The 21,725-nt window shown below is 49.6% G+C and overlaps 1 protein-coding gene across 1 annotated transcript; it reads right to left on the minus strand.

Moving 5' to 3' along the window:
• Window positions 1-811: 811 nt before the first annotated feature.
• LOC144274053 (zinc finger protein RFP-like) lies at window positions 812-21,194 on the minus strand. Its single transcript, XM_077832749.1, is given in 9 exon segments — window positions 812-1,377; window positions 3,510-3,665; window positions 6,079-6,129; window positions 8,375-8,490; window positions 9,049-9,071; window positions 11,748-11,978; window positions 14,710-14,805; window positions 20,788-20,930; window positions 20,933-21,194. Coding segments are annotated over 9 exon segments (1,644 nt in total).
• Window positions 21,195-21,725: the final 531 nt, after the last annotated feature.

Below are 21,725 nucleotides of genomic sequence, written 5' to 3' on the forward strand. Positions count from 1 at the left end.
CAGGTCTACACTATAAACTTCCATCGGTAGAACTATATCGCTCAGGGCTGTGAAAAATCCACACCCCTCAGTGAACGCAGTCGTACCGACTGAACTCCTGGTGTAGACAGCGGTACGTTGACGGGAGAGCTTCTCCCCTGGACATAGCTACCGCCTCTCAGAGGTGGATTAACTACACTGATGGGAGAAGCTCTCCTGTTGGCATAGGAGCGTCTTCACTTAAGCATTACAGCGGCGGAGCAGCACCAGTGCATTTGTTCTGCTGCAGTATTTTAAGTGTAGACCTGCCCTAAGACAGGCGGGCTCTGCTGTGACCCTGAGAGTGGCTCCTGGTTGGCCAGTTTTTGTGTGCCTGGAGGATCACAGAGTTACAGAGACAGGCATGTAAGAGGGTCGGGAAACTCCTGTCACCAGTATAATGCTAAGCAAGTCAGTCTTGTCCTCTCTCATCATTTTATTGTGAGTCTCGCAGCACTTGGTGTTTTTCTTAAAGTCCCAGCAGCTGGAGTAGGTAGATTGCAAGGCAACCTCAGATTATATTACAGATACATTTCCAGCCTTCACATTTGTGTAGCAAAGATTGAAAATCGGAAACAAGAACACCCCAAAAGCTGGGAAACCAGAAGGCAAAGAAAATGACACAATATTTAAAAAGATGTTGCAGCCAATCTCATGATTCTGGGGGGCCTGACACACTTTTTGAATGCTTCAGGCTGGCAAGACTGTGATTAGAATGGCAAAGTGTGATAGCTGTAATTTATATATTACCTATGTCTTTGCTCTACTTTAGATATCTCATATTGAGTGATCCCTACTCCTCTGTCACAGGGATTAACAATATGTCGGCCAGTGAACACATAACGGTATGCTTACCAATGAACTCAAATTCTACACGCCGGCTCCCAAAGAAGGGGATAATCTTCCCAGGGAAAGAGGATGTGAAAGTAAAGATCGTCTCTCTGCCAGAAGATGTAACGTCATAAAATGTAACTTCTTCCCCTTCATAATCCAGATAAACCCCAATGTTACTGGGGCTATGAGGTAGGGCCAGAGCAGTCTCAGGGGAGGTGAGGGCCGAGTACTCATTCTCTGTACTCTGCAAAGCCCAGATCCCCTCCTCTGGTGTACGGCTTTTCGCTCCCTCATGTATCACAGACTCTTTGGCAATGCCCAAAACCCAATTACGTTTGTTCCCCACCTCCACTTGCCAGTAACACCTCCCTGAGGTGAAGCCCTTATAGCCCAGCACACAGGCAGCAGGGTAAAACCTGTTCTGTGTCACTAAATATCCCGTGTCTTGGTATTTCTGTATCACACTCTCATCTGTGGACACGACGGAACAGGGAATCCCCAGGTCTGGATCCGGAGTGGCCTGCACTGCACGAGGGGAGAGAGAGGCAGGAGGAGAGTGTTAAGTACCCAAAGCACCTCCCACCCGCCGATCAGCTCCTCCCCCTCCCTCCCAGCGCCTTCCTCCTGCCACGGATCTATTGTTCAGCGGTGGGCAGGAGGTTCTGGGGGGGGGGGGAGAGGGAGGAGTGGGGGCAGAAAGAGGCAGGGGAAGGGGGCAGAATGGAGCCGGGCAGGAAGAGATGGGGCCGGGGTGGGTGCTTGGCGGAAGGGGTGGAGTGGGGGTGGGGCCCGGGGCAGAGCAAGGGTCAAGCACCCCCTTGGGAACTGGGGAAGTTGGCACCTCTGTGCAGGCTAAACCACTCCAGTGCTGAGAGTGAGAGAGTCTGAGGCCAGAAGGGACCATCAGGTCATCTAATCTGACCCCCGTATATCACAGGCCACCAACCCCACCCAGCACCCACCTAACCCAACAACCAATATTAGCCCAAAGCCTGACAGCCTACAGCCGACCGTGCTATGATGTGCCACAGGCAGAGAAGAGGAGGTCCCGAGGGTCACCAGTGCCCGAGGCCCCCGCAATGCAGGGAAATGATTCGGTGAGATACCCCCAGATAATCCTGGCACATCACCCGCAGCCACATGCTGCGGAGGAAGGTGAAAAGCCTCCCCCCGAATGCCACTGCCAGCTTGACCTGAGGGAAAATAGCCCTCCAGTGCCTTCCCCAATTCCCCCGTGAAAGACAGACCGGGTACCCCACGAATCACTGGGAAAGAAACTCAGAATAGCTGGTCAGCCAGGGGATGTGCTCCCAGAGTCCTAGAGCCACAGCAGCACCCGTGAGGACCCAGTAAGTGAGGTCAGGCTGAGCAGCATGGCTCCTTGCACCCAGCCCAGGCTAACCTGGGTGCTGAGCCCCAGGGTTCACTCTGCAGTGCAGACAGACCCTTACAGGCAGAGCTCAGCCCTGGGGGAGGCTAGGACCATTTCTCAGGCTCCCCAGTAGCCATGGGCTGGCTGGGGTGGGCCCTGAATGTCAGTCCTGGGGAGCTGCCTGTTGGCTGAAATTGAGCAGGAAATTCCCCATGGTTCCCGCCAGGCTTCAAGGAGGTATTGTTAGGAGGGTGTGAGAAACTGGGATTTTTTGCAATTTTTTAATGAAACCTATATGTGCCTCAGTTTCCCAATATGCAGCATTGTTACCCAGTGGGTGAGATGGGAGTGTTTGCTCTCAGGGCAGGCTAAGCTGCCCATTTCACTGTCTGGGGCCTAAGGTCCTCAGCAGACAATGGCAAATCCAATTGCCCAGACATGGAAACATAATGATCAGCAACCCGGAGAGCTACGGCCTTCCCCGCCTCTGTGGCTGAACTGCATTGCCCCGGCTCGGGAACAAAGGACTAGAGGTGGGGGAGGGGTGAAGCGGAAGTTACGTGCTGGCTGCAGGAAGCAGTAGGGGGGCAGAGAAGCGGACTTCCTGGGGGGGCTTGACCCTTGCTCTGCCCCAGGCCCCACCCTCACTCCATCCCTTCCCCCGAGTCTCCACCCTACCCCACCTCTTCCTGCCCCTGCTCCTCCCCCTGCCCAAACAGTTGATCATGGTGGGTAGGAGGCACTGGGAGGGAGGGGAAGGAGCTGATTGGCAGGGCCACCAGGGGGTGGGAGGGGAGGAGGGGGAGGATCTGATCCACGGGGCTGCCGGTGGGTGCTGAGCACCCACTATTTTTTTTCCATGGGTGCTCCAGCCCCGGAGCACCTACAGAATCGGCACCTATGGTGGGGGGCACACCTGGGAGTCTGAGAAAGCAGATCAGATGGACAGGGAGACAGAGCTTGAACCACAGGGTTTGCACTGCAGGGCTGGGCACCGGCTCCCCAGAATGGACTATACTGTAACCTGCATTTCTCTGAGCTAACCAAGGTCTTCCTGTGCTGTGGTGCAGAGCAGGGGACTAATAACCCCAGGGGCTTGACAGTGACGGCGGTGGCTGAGTGTCACTGCAGGTGCTTGCAGAGCTGTGCTGCTCCCTGAGATCACAGAGGGCTCCCGCAGGGGCCTGTCTCAGGTGGACGCACTGAACACAGCTCATGTTGTGAGGCAGGAGAGCTGAAGGCCCAGAGGTCCAGCCTAAGGAGTCGGTGAAGCCACTTGGCTTACCCTGGAGGAAGAGGTGGCTGATGTTGGGGGTCTGGCCCATCGAAGGGGCTCCTCCCAGAGACAGTTCCAAAGCGGGGGCTGCAGCACGAATCCTGTGGATGCGTGGCAGAGGAGATCTCGGTCTCCTCCCCCGATCCCTCGCCCTTGCTGGGGGTGCTCCACATCCAGCAACAGAACAGAGCAGCGGAGGCAGCAGACAGAGGACGTTAACAGGGACACCAGCTTCAGCTTTTCATGCATTTCCATGCTGCCCTATTCATCCCTCATCTCCTGGTGGAAAGGCCCCAGCCCAAGAGTACAGCACATGGGGTGAGAACCCCTCCACCCACTTGGACCAGGAGAAAGTAGCGAGCAGCCCTGCTAGAGAGACACTGGGCTCTCTGGTGCACTGGGAATTCGACTTCTCGGTGGCACTAAATGTCCACACCAGAGGGATGTGTAACAGTCATCCAATGCACTACACGCATTTCGGGGAGGGAGCATGGTGTAGAGGTTAGAAGCCAGGACTTCTGGGCTCTATTCCTCACTCTGCTACTGACATGCCGTGTGACCTCAGGCATGTCCCTTCTTCTCTCTGCAGCCCAGCTTCCCTTTTTGTCAAATGGGCATAAAAGATGCCAGGTATTCAGACGCTGTTGTGGGGGCCAGATAGGTAACTATGAGATCCGAAGAGAGCCCCTTCCCAGCTTCCAGTGGTGCTCATGGGACAAGGATGGGGACACAACACGGTTGCAAGTGTGGTGTTCAGTAATTGTGCTGGGCCCTTGATGTTTGAATGAAACCCTCTTTATCCAGGGTTCTGTATCACAGAGCTTCTGCTATGCTCCTCCTTCCTGTCTGGGAAGCCAAACCACTTAAAGGGACAGTTCCCAGTACCACATGGAGCACCAACCTCCAGGGAGAGACAATACTCCTTGAACTGATGGATAAATTCATGGAAGATAGGATACTAATAGCCACTGATGGACCTGTCTTCTGACAGTGGCCAATGCCAGGTGCTTCAGAGGGAACGAACAGAACAGGCGATCACCCAGTGATCCAGCCCGTTGCCCATTCCCAGCTTCTGGCAAACAGAGGCTAGGGACACCATCCCGGCCTATCCTGGCCAACAGCCATTCCTGGACCTATCCTCCATGAATTTATCTTGTTCTTTTTTGAACCCTGTTAGTCTTGGCCTTCACAACATCCTCTGGCAAGGAGTTCCACAGGTTGACTGTGCGTTGCGTGAAGAAATACTTCCTTTTGTTTGTTTGAAACCTATCGCCTATTAATTTCATTTGAAAAAAGAAAAGGAGTACTTTTGGCACCTTAGAGACTAACCAATTGATTTGAGCATAAGCTTTCGTGATCTACAGCTCAAAGTGAGCTGTAGCTTATGCTCAAAGAAATTTGTTAGTCTCTAAGGTGCCAAAAGTACTCCTTTTCTTTTTGCGGATACAGACTAACATGGCTGCTACTCTGAAATTTCATTTGGTGACCCCTAGTTTTTATGTTATGAGAAGAAGTAAACAACACTTCTTTATTTACTTTCTCCACATTCGTCATGATTTTATAGACCTCTATCATATCCCCCCTTAGTCGCCCCTTTTCCAAGCTGAAAAGTCCCAATCTCATTAATCTCTCCTCATATGGCAGCTGTTCCATACCCCTAATAGTTTTTGTTGCCCTTTTCTGAACCTTTTCCAATATATCTGTTTTGAGATGGGGCAACCACATCTGCACGCAGTATTCAAGATGTGGGCGTACCAGGGATTTATATACAGGCAATATGGTATTTTCTGTCTTATTATCCATCCCTTTCCCAACGATTCCCAACATTCTGTTTGCTTTTTTGACTGCCGCTGCAGTCCTGATTCTCTGCCTGGTTCAGTACTGGCCTTAGCATGGTCTCCCCGCAAGGGACCTTCCACCAGCTGGGGATGGATAGAGCCCAGCACATGAGTCCATGTTCCTGACGCTAGGGTGAGAGGGAAGTATAGCATAGGAACTGGTGGGAGACACTTCCTTAACTCTTTATTTCCCAGTTTTCAGAGGTTGATATATGGGTTCCTTTCACGTTCTGGGAGAGTACAAGGCACTGATGGTCAACCTGCACTCTGTGTTAATGATGTTTTCCAGTAGTGAAGCTTGTCTTTCATATAAAAAATAAAAATAGAGCAAATTTCTAGTCCTTATAATTGCCGAGGCAGAAAAACGTGACCCGAGTGTGCCCTAAAGGCTGATTATTGGACCTAAAAAATGTACCCTACTTTCCAATTGTAAATAGTATGTGCACATTCATACATCACTGAGTGGGAATGGGCGATGGGCTAGATGATTCCCTGTTCTGCTCATTCCCTCTGGGGCACCTGGCATTGGCCACTGTCGGAAGACAGGATACTGGGCTAGATGGACCTTTGGTCTGACCCAGTCTGGCCGTTAGGATATAATGGTTCCTTCTAACCTTGGAATCCATGACTCTGTATTGGTGGAAACCTCTCTTGTTTGAATTCAGAAGTGTCTTCTAAAAAATTAATCCGGAGATTTTAATTAATAATTGTTGTAGGAAAATATCCTTATGGAAACTTACCCTCTTTCTCTGCCTTGGAGATCAGAAAGTTCAGTTGATAGGGCAGGGTCTCTAGAGGAAGAAAAGATCAGAGGAGAGGTGATTTGCCCCTTTCTTGTAGGAAAATAGCCTCATGAAAACGGGGCTGGATTCACAAAGAAACTTAGGCAAGCTGACGCTTAGCATCACAACACCCAACGCTTAGGCACCTAGAAAGTCACTGTGATTCACAAAGCCAGAGTCAGGCTCCCAGGCAATCTGCACCATGAATGGGGAGAGAGATGTACCTTGGAATGAGCTTCATAAAAGCCAGCATGCTAGGCGACTCCCTGCTTACGCCAGCCAGTGGGAAATGCCAAGGTGCGGGGGTGTGCTAAGCCCCGGCCCCCTCAGGGAGTTCGGCGACCGAATCTGGGCAGCACCATAGGTGCCTCCCTCGGGGTGGGATTCTCAGCTGCGAGCCCTCTCTTGATGACCAGCACCTGTGCCATTTTTTTTTGCAAGAAGCCTGGTGGGGGAAGGAAACCCACCTCGCTCATAACTTTTAGCCCTGTGGTTAGAGCACTCAGCTGGCCTTTGGGAGACCCCTGGTTCAAGTCAAGCCTGTGCCGCAGAGGGAGCAGGGATTTGAAATGGGATCTACCGCCTCTCAAGGAGCGCCCTAATCTCTGGGCTGCACGATTGTCTGATGCGGGGTGCCCACATGCTCTCCTGTGGGAGAGGTTCCACTGGGGATAATCAATAATTCATTGGGCCAGAGGCAGAGAGAAATCATGAGAACGTCCCAGGTGGTTAGAGCACGCTCTTGGGAGGGACGCCCAGAAGCCTGTCCCGCTGCTCAATTATTTATACACAGCGGATCAGATTCAAAAGGGGCAACAGAGAGGCCTATATCAGACCCCTGTTGGAATCCCTTCTTCCCCTCGGGGGGACAGAGGATTGGAACTGGGGATCTCCCACATCCCAGGTCAGTACCCTAATCACAGAGCTATACATTATAAGGGAGCTCCTCTTTCCCTAGAGCCTGGTTCTTTTGGGTAAGTTCACATATAGGGCCCGAGTCAGTAAGCGTGCTCAGAGCAGGCATTTCAGATTGTGGCCCTGTAGGTGAGTTAGGAGGAGGAACCCCTTTCTTTCCCCAGTTCGTGTATCTCTCTGGGGCTTAGGTGTCTTGGTAGCTGGACTGGAACTGCAGTGCGAATGCACAGAGGCAGAAACATAGGTGGCTAGGGGACTTTTACTGCAAAAATAGAGGTGATGAGTAATTTTAGGCACCTACAAGGTTTGGTTGCAGCTGAGTGGGGGTCTTTGTGAATCCCAGTGTGGTCTGATTCTGGGACTGAGGTGCCTAAAATGGCAAGTAGACCCCCCCACCCCAAGTCCTTTTGTGAATCTAGCCCATACCCCTTCTCTCTGCATTTGAGCTCAGTTCATAGGGCCGGGTCTCAAGAGAAAGGAAGGATTGGAAGAGAGGTGATTTCATGTTGTCTTGACTCTGGTGACATTTCTACCGTTAATTAATGTAACCGTGATTGAGAGAGACAAGCTTTGGAGCTTACTCAGAGCTCTTCTTCAGGTCCGTGTAGCTCGAAAGCTTGTCTCTGTCACCAACAGGAGTTGGTCCAATAAAAGCTATGACCTCCCCCACCCTGTCTAATATCCTGGGGCTGACACGGCTGTTGTAGCACGGCATGGAACCGTGCTGTAATTCTGAGAGACAGCCCAAAGGAAAAGACCACAGAACGAGAGGCAGATTGGAATGGGGAGACCTTTCCAGTGAGACCAAACTAAAGTGAAATCATCGTCCAAAATATATCGTCCATCTCCTGCCTTACTCCAACGATCTCAAAGCACTCGGTGGCATTCACTAATTAGCACAACAAGGTAGGTTGGCCATTATTTTCTCCTTTTTCAAGATGGAGGAACTTGAGATACAGAGTCTGGGATTTTCAAAAGGGCTGAGGCCACGTGGTGGCCAACTCCCATTGACAGTCAGAGAGAGATGGGGCCTAAATCCCTTAGATCCCTTGGAAAATCCCAGCCATGGAGGTGAAATTCAACATTTTCTAAAACATCTGGCGATAGTGTGTCTCTGAAATGCTGAGTGGCCAATTTTGACACCCATGGTTGGGTCTGAGACAATCCAAGTGGAGGCCTGGCGAACAGGCATCAGCCCTGAGCCCTCCCCATCCCACCCACAGACGTCTAGCTGTGACGAGCTGAGAACTAATAGGCCAGAGTCCAACTCCTTCCACAGTCAGAGGCACATCTCGATGTGCCATCACCATATCATGAGCCCAAATAACTGTTAAGTTACCTTTGAATTTCTTCAGAGCCTCCTGTAGACAAACATTTCTTTGGGAAGAGACGCCAACTCTCTCGCTCACATCCTGTGACACAGCCATTGGTTTCTCGAACTTCACCTTCTCACACCTGGGGGGGAAGGGGGAAACACCCTAAATCTTTTCTTTCTTGAGAATGAGCTACCAGAGGCTGCTCTCTTGTGGGCTCAATGAGAGCCTCTAACTCCCACTGGTGAGACAATTCATCTCCTCACTGGAGTTTTTGAATGCCTAGCTCCTCCAATGGGAGTTAAAGAGGGTAAGGGGTCCACAGGCTGCCCCTCAGAGAGAAGGGCCTAATCTCATGGGAAAGGATGCTCCAGTGGTTAAGGGGTTGCTGTAGGACTCTGGAAACTAATGTTCCACTCCCTGCTCTGCCACAGCCTCCCTGCATGACCTTGGGCAAGTCACTTAAGGCTTGATTTTTAAAGGTGCCTCCTGGGATTTTCAAAAGCACCTAACCAAGGCAGGCTCCCAACTGCCACTGATCACAATGGGAGGTGCCTAACTCGCTTAGCTGCTTTGGAAAACCCCACCAAGTACCTAGCTACGTCTCAGGTGACTAAATGCCCTGCAAAATCTGACCCTGGGGGGAAAGTCCCCTTCTAGCACCACAACGCGTGAGGGGGAGAGGGAAGGAGTCACATACCTGCTCCAGGTGCTTTTGATGTCCTAGAAAAGAGAAAGAGTTCAGTCCCAAGTGCCACAAGATGGGGATCGCTCCTGCTCTGCAGGGGACTTGCTTTGCCATCCCTAGTTGAGCTCGAGATGCAGTTCTCTGCAGTTAGCAACTTCAAAAGTCCATTCACAGATTTCAATGGAATGGGACCCCTAAGCACACACCATGATTGTGGGTTTTCTCCTTCTAAATTCTATTTTGCCTGTGCCAATGGCATTTGCTCAAACAGACTGATTAGACGCATGAATCCTTGACTGCCACATGCAACTGCTGTGTCCAGAGCGTTTGCCTTTCTCCATGTATGCAATTCTGCTCAGCAGTTCTGGAAGCTGGATTCATTCTCATTTCTTAATAGGCCCTGCAAAGAACTTTGCTTTCCTAATCTCCCACTTCCTAGAAAGTGGAGTTGTGCCTTTTATTGCTTTCATATCGTTAGGGCCCTTCATTTTCTGTTTTTATTTTAGTTAATTTTTCCTGGGATTTTATCAGTGTTTATTACCACAATAAAAACAGGTGCAAATCAGTGCAGAAAACTATTAAGTTTTCTGATTAAGTATCGGGGTTTGTTTTGGTGGATGGAAAGACAGGGAGAAAAAGTATTCAGTAGATGAATGCTTTGAATTCTGTTCATCCCTGTGGTTTGCTGCAGAACTAAAACAGAACTCAAAGCACAAGGGGCCCCCTGAGTTTAAGAAAACAATATATCTGAAATCCCCAAATAAAACGTTTCATTTGAACAAACAGGTTACTGGTGTAGAATCATAGAATATAAGGGTTGGAAGGGACCTCAGGAGGTCATCTAGTCCAGGCCCCTGCTCAAAGCAGGACCACTCCCCAGCTAAATCATCGCAGCCAGGGCTTTGTCAAGCCTGACCCTAAAAGCCTCTAAGGAAGAAGATTCCACCACCTCCCTAGGTAACCCATTCCAGTGCTTCACCACCCTCCTACTGAAAAAGTTTTTCCTAGTATCCAACCTAAACTTCCCCCACTGCAACTTCAGACCATTACTCCTTGTTCTGGCATCTGGTTACCACTGAGAACAGTCTAGATCCTTCCTCTTTGGAACCCCCTTTCAGGTAATTGAAAGCAGCTATCAAAAAATCCTCCCCCATTCTGCTCTTCTGCAAACTAAACAATCCCAGTTCCCTCAGCCTCTTCTCATAAGTCATGTGCTCCAGCCCCCTAATCATTTTTGTAGCCCTCCGCTGGACTCTTTCCAATTTTTCCACATCCTTCTTGTAGCGGGGGGCCCAAAACTGGACACGGTACTCCAGGTGAGGTCTCACCAATGCCGAATAGATGGGAATGATCACGTCCCTCAATCTGCTGGCAATGCCCCTACTTATACAGCCCAAAATGCCGTTGGACTTCTTCACAACAAGGGCAGACTGTTGACTCATATCCAGCTTCTCGTCCACTGTAACCCCTAGATCCTTTTCTGCAGAACTGCTGCCTAGCCATTCAGTCCCTAGTTTGTAGCAGTGCATGGGATTCTTCTGTCCTAAGTGCACTTGTCCTTGTTGAACCTCATCAGATTTCTTTTGGCCCAATCCTCTAATTTGTCTAGGTCCCTCTGTATCCTATCCCTACCCTCCAGCATATCTACTCCTCCTCCCAGTTTAGTGTCATCTGCAGGTGCAATTGCTGAGGGTGCAATCCACACCATCCTCCAGATCATTAATGAAGATATGGAACAAAACCGGCCCCAGGACCGACCCTTGGGGCACTCTGCTTGATACTGGCTGCCAACTAGATATGGAGCCATCGATCACTACCTGTTGAGCCCGACAATCTAGTCAGCTTTCTATCCACCTTATAGTCCATTCATCCAGCCCATACTTCTTTAACTTGCTGGCAAGAATGCTGTGGGAGACCGTATCAAAAGCTTTGATTAGAACGATTAGTCTATAAATATTCACCTTCGATAATTGGGCCACACCATTTGCAGCGCATACGCTCAACTTCATCCTTTTCTCCTGTTGTTGTTTCTTTAACCCTCTTGAATACTTCCTTGTGTTCTGAAATGTATTCTGATATAGATATTCATTTTCTTCCCATTTTAGTGCGTCAAATCTTTAACCCATTGTCTACTAACAGTTTGAAATGTCTACTTGGTGGGCGTGTGTTTTATCAGTAGGTTCAGACGCACACGCACTTCAGAGCTTGCGTGCGTGCCTGTTGGTTTATTGTGTGCATCTGCTAGAACAATACGTTCTTTCTTCAGCAGGCAGCTTTGCATATACACACAGACTAATGTATTATCGGAATACAGAGATCTCATGCAATGTATTGTATTTTCTTAATAAAACAAGTTTTTTGTATATATTTGAATCATACAAAAGTACGATGAAAATCAGAAAAACCTGAATAATACTTTTTTGTAAAACCCAGACATTTTTTGGTAAAAATTGGTTTAAACTGAAAATGAAGGGGCTTACACAGGATGTCTCAAAAAGGCCTGAACCATCTGCCTTTAAAACAGCAAAACTGTTTCCACATTGGAAATATTAGAAATGTCACATTTTGTTTTCCCTCACTTCGCTAAAGGACACACTGACAGTCTCCATTGTGGAGTAGGACCTCTCCAAGAACTTAATAAACTCCAAAGCTAATCAATCAGAATCTCTCCCTTCCCTGGGCAGGGATCTGGGTGTCTCTAACTGTCTCACCTGCAAGAATTCACTTGTTGGCTGCTGACACTTCTCTTCTATCTCACTGATCAAGTCACCAAGACGGGAAATCTTTTCAGACAGTTTGGTGACATTTTCATCCTGTATCTTCACAATTTCCTTGTCCAGCTCTTCCAGTTGGGCCAGCAGGAGTCGCTCTTGCTCGTCCAGGAACTGCCGCAGTTGCTCAAATTCAGACATGATCTTCTGCCTCTCAGCTTCTATTTTTCCCTATAATGAAGGAACACAAACAGGAAAGGACAGATCAAGGACAAGGGTTGCCAGATGTCCAGTTTTCAACTGGGAAGTCCAGTCAAAAGGGAAACCTGGCAGTGTCCGGTCAGCACTGCTGACTGGACATGAGAAGTCCGGTTACCCACAGTAACTGGCTTCCACCACCAGAGGGCGAGAAGAGCAGCAGCTGCTGCTGGAGCCTGGAGGAGCACTCAGGGATGGCTCCATGGGGAGGAGAAAAGTACCGGCATCTCCCCCATCCTGCTCCAATCACCCCTCCACCCCTGGAGCGTGGCTCTCCCTCTCCCACCCTGCCCCAGTCACCTCCACCACACCCCTAGAGCTCTGCTCAGCTGGCAGGGGGAGGGAGGTGGAGAGAGCAGCAAGCGACAGTGGGAGAGGGACAGAGGAGTGGGGGGCGGGGCCTCGAGGGAAAGTGGCGGCAGGGCACAGGGCAGGTTCCAGTGCTCAGCATCCACTTTTCACAAATGAGAAAGTTGGACATCCCAGACTCTCCCCATGTCCCTGATAGGAACAGTTCTTAGAGCCCTCTTTTCATATCAACCTACTACAAACACATGGTTGAGATTTCAGGAGAATATGCCTGACAGTCTCTCAGCTGGCCTGAATGAACAACATGTTCCGAAGCGCCTTCGGGACTTACGCCTCCAGTTCCCATTTTCAAAAGGTCACTTTGGATGCTAAGGAGCCTAAGTTTCTTTGAAAGTGACTTTTGAAAATAGGACAGCTCTCCCTGCATTTTAAGCCCCTAAATACCTTTGAGAATCTGGCCCTTAACCACTTGCAAAATTGTTAACCCTAGGCTCCAAAATCACTTAGGCACTTCTGAAAATGGCACCCAATCTCTCTAAAATGATGAGTTTTCAGGTCTGAGTGGCTTAGTATATTCTGTTGATCATCTAGAATCTTCCAATAGCAGAAAGGTTGGAAGGGAGGAGGTCTGACTCAGAATCAGAAATACATTGGCAGAGAGTTGTGGAGAAGACTGAAGAAGGAAAGGGTTCTGCTGGTTATCCACATAAAACACCAGTTACAAAACACACCATGCAAAATGCTTCTTCTCCAGCTTTTGCATGTTTCATCTGGCATTCTGTTAATTACACTGTCCCAGAGGAAACCAGTTGTGCCTGGTGGAGATTCAGGAGGAAGATTTCTGAGATACAAAACAGCCACTGGGTGCCTAAGTCCTACTGACAGTCCATGTGAATTAGGCACCTAATCACCATACGTGCCTTTGAAAATCTCCCCTGAAATCAGTGTTTGTAGCTGGATGTGTGGGGAATAAGATCAGTGCTTTGAATTGAAACTGGAAGCCAGTGGAGGAATCAGCCCAGAGGGATGATAAACAAAGATAAACATGATCACACCCTGCAAGGGTGTCTCAACAAGAGACAAAGTGCTTGAGGTTATCAAGATGATGTTTAAAAAAAAATGTGAACGGTACAGAGCAGAACAGTGGTTCTCAAACTTTTTTTACTGGCGACCCCTTTCACATAGCAAGCCTCTGAGTGTGACCCCCCCCTAATAAATTAAAAACACTTTTGAATATTTTTAACACCATTATAAATGCTGGAGGAAAAGCGGGGTTTGGGGTGGAGGCTGACAGCTCACGACCCCCCGTGTAACAACCATGCGACCCCCTGAGGGGTCCCGACCCCCAGTTTGAGAACCCCTGGAGTAGACGTTTCTGGATACCAGGGAATAATGTACGGATTATCAAGAGGAGCGAAGTTCGGTTTCAGATCGAGTGGCGTAAGGAATACATACTCTGCAATATCCCCGATTGGGGGTAAGAGGTTAAGGGGTCAAAGTACAGACATTGAGACATGAGGGTACGTTGTTCATATAATAGCTATGTTCAGGTGCGGTATATAATGGGTGGATACAATCATGAGGATGGATTGACCCTCATTTTGTGAGATTTAACATTCAGTGAGTTTATGGTTCCAGTTCATATGGTCCAACGGACAAAGTCTCTCGGTCCCCAATACATCACAGCTAACCCTGATCTGAGCTTGACCTGGCTCCCAGTTAGCACATTTTATCTCAGTTTAACTGGACAAGGTGAACCCTACACACCACACTAGGGTCAAATTAAACTAGGTTCAAAATGTTTGCCTGTGAGGGCCTTGCACCAGAACAAAGACATTACATTAAAAAGTGATTTGAGGTACATCTGTACTACACAAATGTTGTGGTGGTGTGTAGAGGACGTACACTATATGCACCCGCTAACATGGGCATAAATAGCAGTGTAGATGGCGAGGCATGGCTTAAGCAAGTAGAGTCGCAATATGCCTGAACCCTCTGGGTATAAACCCTACACACAGGGCTCTATACACCCCCAAGCAGGGCCTCCCCCATCTACACTGAGTGTCCCGCTGCTTCCCCAGTGCCAGAGCCTTTCCCCACCACAGGAAAAGGCTCCAGGGAGTGGAGGAAGGCTCCGGCCGCTCTGCTGCCTTCCCCTGCTGGAGTCTTTTATTCACTCATGTAGCTACACATGACAGTGTAGACACAACCTGTTTCTCACTGTGCTGTGTAACTACACATACCCTACAGGATGCCCCCAGCGGTGTGCCGTGTAGATGTAGCCATAGCTAAATCAAAGCATTGCTGCGTGTAGACAAGGGCTGACACTCTCCCCACAGAGAGAAATATCACCCCTGACTGATGTAACTTCTGGACCATAACAATGGGGACCTACCAGATATTCCTGGCTTTGCGTCTCTGCATCCTGTTTCCACTCCAGAAGTTCTCCTCTCTCTTGCTTCAGTGTGTTCAACTGGGTTTGAATTTGTTCCTGAGGCAAGAAAAACAATGTTGGGGGTGGGGGAGGGGAAGGTCAACCTGCTAAGGAGTCTGTCCTCTGTGCAATTTATATACATTGCAGTGCTGATTTCATTATCTGAAGCTGGGATTTTCAAAGAAGTCTCATGAAGTTGGGTTCTCAACTACCATAGATTTTCCATCTCCCTCTCAAGTTGCTCTAGGATGGTGCTCATGGCAATGTCACAATTGACTCTTGAGAGGTGGGAGACTCAAATCTCTTCTCCTCACCAGGCAGAGGGAGAACTTGAACTGGAGTCTCCCACATACAAGGTGAGTGCCCTACCCCCAGGCTAATGGTTATGAAGAAAGTCTTCAACCTAGGGGTGACAGTGGATGAGAAGCTGGATATGAGTCAGCAGTGTGCCCTTGTTGCCAAGAAGGCCAATGGCATTTTGGGATGTATAAGTAGGGGCATAGCGAGCAGATCGAGGGACGTGATCGTTCCCCTCTATTCATAGAATATCAGGGTTGGAAGGGACCCCAGAAGGTCATCTAGTCCAACCCCCTGCTCGAAGCAGGACCAATTCCCAGTTAAATCATCCCAGCCAGGGCTTTGTCAAGCCTGACCTTAAAAACCTCTAAGGAAGGAGATTCTACCACCTCCCTAGGTAATGCATTCCAGTGTTTCACCACCCTCTTAGTGAAAAAGTTTTTCCTAATATCCAATCTAAACCTCCCCCACTGCAACTTGAGACCATTACTCCTCATTCTGTCATCTGCTACCATTGAGAACAGTCTAGAGCCATCCTCTTTGGAACCCCCTTTCAGGTAGTTGAAAGCAGCTATCAAATCCCCCCTCATTCTTCTCTTCTGCAGGCTAAACAATCCCAGCTCCCTCACCCTCTCCTCATAAGTCATGTGTTCTAGACCCCTAACCATTTTTGTTGCCCTTCGCTGGACTCTCTCCAATTTATCCACATCCTTCTTGTAGTGTGGGGCCCAAAACTGGACACAGTACTCCAGATGAGGCCTCACCAATGTCGAATAGAGGGGAACGATCACGTCCCTCGATCTGCTCGCTATGCCCCTACTTATACATCCCAAAATGCCATTGGCCTTCTTGGCAACAAGGGCACACTGCTGACTCATATCCAGCTTCTCGTCCACTGTCACCCCTAGGTCCTTTTCCGCAGAACTGCTGCCTAGCCATTCGGTCCCTAGTCTGTAGCGGTGCATTGGATTCTTCCATCCTAAGTGCAGGACCCTGCGCTTATCCTTATTGAACCTCATCAGATTTCTTTTGGCCCAATCCTCCAATTTGTCTAGGTCCCTCTGTATCCTATCCCTCCCCTCCAGCATATCTACCACTCCTCCCAGTTTAGTATCATCCGCAAATTTGCTGAGAGTGCAATCCACACCATCCTCCAGATCATTTATGAAGATATTGAACAAAACCGGCCCCAGGACCGACCCTTGGGGCACTCCACTTGATACCGGCTGCCAACTAGACATGGAGCCATTGATCACTACCCGTTGAGCCCGACAATCTAGCCAGCTTTCTACCCACCTTATAGTGCATTCATCCAGCCCATACTTCCTTAACTTGCTGACAAGAATACTGTGGGAGACCGTGTCAAAAGCTTTGCTAAAGTCAAGAAACAATACATCCACTGCTTTCCCTTCATCCACAGAACCAGTAATCTCATCATAGAAGGTGATTAGATTAGTCAGGCATGACCTTCCCTTGGTGAATCCATGCTGGCTGTTCCTGATCACTTTCCTCTCATGCAAGTGCTTCAGGATTGATTCTTTGAGGACCTGCTCCATGATTTTTCCAGGGACTGAGGTGAGGCTGACTGGCCTGTAGTTCCCTGGATCCTCCTCCTTCCCTTTTTTAAAGATTGGCACTACATTAGCCTTTTTCCAGTCATCCGGGACTTCCCCCGTTCCCCACGAGTTTTCAAAGATAATGGCCAATGGCTCTGCAATCACAGCCGCCAATTCCTTTAGCACTCTCGGATGCAACTCGTCCGGCCCCATGGACTTGTGCACGTCCAGCTTTTCTAAATAGTCCCTAACCACCTCTATCTCCACAGAGGGCTGGCCATCTCTTCCCCATTTTGTGATGCCCAGCGCAGCAGTCTGGGAGCTGACCTTGTTAGTGAAAACAGAGATTGGTGAGGCCTCATCTGGAGTAGTGTGTCCAGTTTTGGGCCCCACACTACAAGAAGGATGTGGATAAATTGGAGAGAGTCCAGCGAAGGGCAACAAAAATGATTAGGGGTCTGGAACACATGATTTATGAGGAGAGGCTGAGGGAACTGGGATTGTTTAGTCTGCAGAAGAGAAGAATGAGGGGGGATTTGATAGCTGCTTTCAACTACCTGAGAGGTGGTTCCAGAGAGGAAGGTTCTAGACTATTCTCAGTGGTAGAAGAGGACAGGACAAGGAGTAATGGTCTCAAGTTGCAGTGGGAGAGGTTTAGGTTGGATATTAGGAAAAACTTTTTCACTAGGAGGGTGGTCAAACACTGGAATGCGTTACCTAGGGAGGTGGTAGAATCTCCTTCCTTAGAAGTTTTTAAGGTCAGGCTTGACAAAGCCCTGGCTGGGATGATTTAATTGGGGATTGGTCCTGCTTTGAGCAGGGGGTTGGACTAGATGACCTCCTGAGGTCCCTTCCAACCCTGATATTCCAGGATTCTATGATTCTTCCCCGGCCACGTTGTGCGGAGCAACACAGGTGCAGAACTCCATCTTGCATGAAACAGCTTAGGTAGCTAAGCCACTCGACTCCAGGAGAGGGGTTCCCAGGTGTGGATCAGAGACAGGCCCATTCCTACACCAAACTCTGGGGGAGTTGGGGCTTAGGACACACCCCTCTCATCAGTATCTCCGGAGGGCTAGTCTCCCCAGCTAGCATGCTGGCTTTTGTGGATGCCTCTCTCCCCCCAAATGCCTAATTCAGGATTTGTTGTTCCAAACTGTACCAGATGACTGGAGGATAGCTGATGGAAAGCCAGCTTTTTTAAAAAGGCTCCAGAGGAAATCCTGGCAATTACAGGCCGGCAACCGTAAGGGCTTGTCTGATTGTCAGATGCTGGGACTGGGCAACAGGGAATTAATCCTTTGATAACTGCCGGGTTCTGTTCATTCCCTCTGGGGCACCTGGCATTGGCCACTGTTGGAAGACACGATACTGGGCTACATGGACCACTGGTCTGACTCAGTGCAGCCGTTCTTATGTCCTTAGTGATTTTCTAGGTGTCTAAAAGTTAGGCATTGCAGTGCTGAGCATCACAACACCCAAGTGCATTTGCGGATTCGGGCCTAAATCTCCTTTGCAAATGGGACTTCGGCTCTAAAGTCAGTTGGTGCTCTTGAAAATGTGCTCGAAGGATCTTCTTCTGTAATTCCCCGGGGGTGAGGTGTTGCAGAGCCACAGAGAGGATTTAAAAGCACAGCTCCCATTCATTTCATGGCAACTGGGCATCTCAGGCCCCATTGTCAGCCCTGCTTACTTTCCTTCTCTGCTGTATATGTCATGCTGCCAGGGAAGAGAGAGGCCTTGGGGGCACCAGACCTAACATAGAGACTTAGGGACTCTGTCTAGAACAGCCCTTTGCCTCCAGCAAATCCTCCAAGTGCTGCAGGGCAAAGGGTTGAAGTCGTATCCATTTTTCAGCAGTGTAGGGTAGGGTGCCCTGCTCCCAGGCAATGACAGAGAAAACTATACAAAGAAAGCTGGACATCAGAGAGTTAAAGCTGAGCAACTTAAAGGGAAGGGAGTTTTGGTAAGAATGTTTAACACACTTTAAAAAAAAATAGTACATTAAACTCCGCTGCCTAATGAACTCTTGGGAGAAAGAGACTCCTGGTTAAAAATCCAACACACTCACAAGGTGCATAACTATTGTGCTCGATTGTTCGGCATGGGGGAAAGGGCTTGTTCAACATGGTCCTGGGAATCAGCCATTTTCTTCCTTTAATCTTATTGTGGCACTAATACAGCCCACTTCGTCCTTACAGCTAGCGTGGCGTACAGCACAGCGGATGCTGCCCCAAGGGGATTGCTCTGTCCAACAGGCTTTTTAAGCTTCCAATCCACTTGGGCTTCATGGGCCCTAGAATATTGCAAAACTTCAAAGGTTGTATGGGCAGGACGTGAGCCACTGGTTCAGGGAGGCTAACCCCCAGTCCGGCCCCTTCTGCCAGAGGCCCCCCCAGATCCCCGGCAGGAAGCAAGAGGGAGTCTGAGGGTGGATGGGGCCACGCAGGGCTGTGCCTCCCCTGGCCTGTCATACCCGTCGCCCATGATTTCTGCTTCAGGAGCAGCAAAGTGACCATCCTTCCGCAAACCTGGGAAAATGGGAATTCATCATCCTGGTTTTTCCTTGAGGAAAAAGTTACGCAGATTAACCTTTGTTTCTTAAACAGAAATCTTTCAGGGCACCTTATGCGTCAGAAAGTAGCAGAGAACAAACTCCTTGAGAACACTGCTGACCATGTGTTATTTTCCTGTGGCTCGCCTGAAAGCAGCGGTCATCAGCTGTGAAATGCTCAAGCTGGGACGCTACGCCTCCAGTCTGCAGCTGTGCTGAGATGTTGGTAATGTGACGGTAGAGAACTGCATGACAGGAGTGATGAGAGGCGGTGTGGTCGAGTGGCTAGGGTACTAGGATGGGCATGGGGAGGCCAGGGTTTAATTCCTGGCTCTCCTACTGAGCTGCTTTGTGAGCTTGGTTTAGTCACTGCCGCTTCTGTGCCTCTGTTTCCCTCCCACTCCTTTGATTTGTCTCCGAGCATGCCCACCAGATCAGGCCCCGTAGAGGAGAGAAGCAGAATGCCTGGTTTTCCCCAGCTCATGGATTGCTCTGGGTGTGGCCAGGAGACAGACAGCCAGATGCCATGGGGGGTAGCTGTGCACATGCCCAGAGACAGAAACACAGGCACTGAAAGAAGTTGTACCCTAAATACACAGGCACTGAGTGAGTCTGGGCTCCTCCATAATGACAGGTTTCAGAGTAGCAGCCGTGTTAGTCTGTATTCGCAAAAAGAAAAGGAGTACTTGTGGCACCTTAGAGACTAACCAATTTATTTGAGCATAAGCTTTCGTGAGCTACAGCTCACTTCATCGGATGCATAAAAGTGGATTATCATACACATTGTAAGGAGAGTGATCACTTTAGATAAGCTATTACCAGCAGGAGAGTGGGGTCGGGGGAGAAAACCTTTTGAAGTGATAAACACCCATTTTTTCATGCTCTGTGTGTATAAAAACATCCTCACTGCATTTTCCACTTTTATGCATCCGATGAAGTGAGCTGTAGCTCACGAAAGCTTATGCTCAAATAAATTGGTTAGTCTCTAAGGTGCCACAAGTACTCCTTTTCTTTTTGGGCTCCTACAGGAATTCTGGGGATTGCAGTGGAGCCGAAAACTGGCATTTAGGTGCCTAAACTCCAGATTTATCCACTTAAATCTGGGGTATAGACACCTTAAGTACCTTTCAGAATCCCCAGCCTTTGTCTATCTTGACTGTTTACATCAGTGGTCCCCAAACTGGAGCATGGAGGAACATTTGAGGGAGCATGGCAGGGCCAAGACCAGCCCCCACAAGGGGCAGGAAGGGAGTGCCACTCAGATCTGCTATGGCCCCCTTGGCCCTGGCTCCTACCCCAGCTCCACTCCCAGTCCCAGTCTTGACCCTGGCTCTGCTCCCAAACCTATTTTCAGCCCCCGACTCCCGGCAGCCCCACTTCCAACCCCAAGACACCCCCACAGCTGTGGCTCCAGCTCACAGCTCCTAACCGCAGCTGCGGGTGGGGGGCCATAGCCAGGGTAAGGGAGAGCCTGAGGGGAAAAATTTGGGGACCACCGGTTTAGACGGTCTGTGTGTTTGTACAGAGCCTCGCACAACAAGGGCCCTGATCTCGGTGCCGTTAGGAGCTATTGTAATACAAATTGCAAACATGCCCAAACCGAAGTAATTACCCTGCACAGCAGATTCCTACCTTGTAGGCCTGGGCAGCCTCCTCTGTGGGGACCACCCTGTGAGTACGGTGAGCCCGGGACTCTCTGCAGATCACACAGATGAGCATTTGGTCCTGGTTACAGAAGAGTTTGAAAGGCTCCTGGTGCACCTTGCACCAACTTCTCCTGCTGCTGTTTGGAAACTCAGCTGCTTGGCTATTTCTACAAAGTTCCCCAGTTGTCTGTTCGGCCTGAGGGTCCTCTGGGGAAAGGTCTCTCTGCACTGAGGACAGGAGACAGCTGTATCCGATCCCTCCCAGCACTGGGCGATGCAGGCTTGGCAGAAACTGTGCCCGCAATCTAAAAACACGGGATCCTTATAAAAACTCAGACAGATGGAGCAAGTTGCTTCATCTCGGAAGCTTTTCAGAGGATTCACTGCAGCCATGGCTCCCTGCAGACAGTGTCACAGGGATCTAAGATGTGGCTTAACCCCAACTGGGCGTTTTTCACATGGCTTCTTTGGGGGCTTTTTTGGCTGTTTTTTTTGTTTTGTTTTTTTTAAATGTCCTGCCGGAGAACATGATTGGCTCCCTGTTGCCCAATCCCTCTCCCAACACCCAAAGCAAGGAGAGGGGAAGAAACCAGGACTCTGAGACTGACAGTGCCCAGGGCCAATGGGGGAGAGGCCAGTGCGACAGGTCAGCCCGATAGGGCATTACAGATGAAGGAGGGAACCTGGAATCCAGCTCAGTCAGCTGTGGGTTGGGTTCGTCTTCCCTAAGTGAGGTCCTCGCGGTGAGAGTGTTGCATGCATGCGTGTGTGTGTGTCCGTGCCCTGCAGTGCCTACTCTCTCCCCACCGGCTGCCTCCTGCCTGGACTGCTCGGGGGGTTGGGTGAGCTGATAACAGTGGGCTGTGGTCAGTGATCTTTCTGTTGGTGCATTTCTGGTGGTGGTGTTGCACCTGCATGGGGGAG

Source organism: Eretmochelys imbricata, chromosome 14 (genome assembly GCF_965152235.1).
Source record: "Eretmochelys imbricata isolate rEreImb1 chromosome 14, rEreImb1.hap1, whole genome shotgun sequence".
Taxonomy (NCBI): domain Eukaryota; kingdom Metazoa; phylum Chordata; order Testudines; family Cheloniidae; genus Eretmochelys; species Eretmochelys imbricata.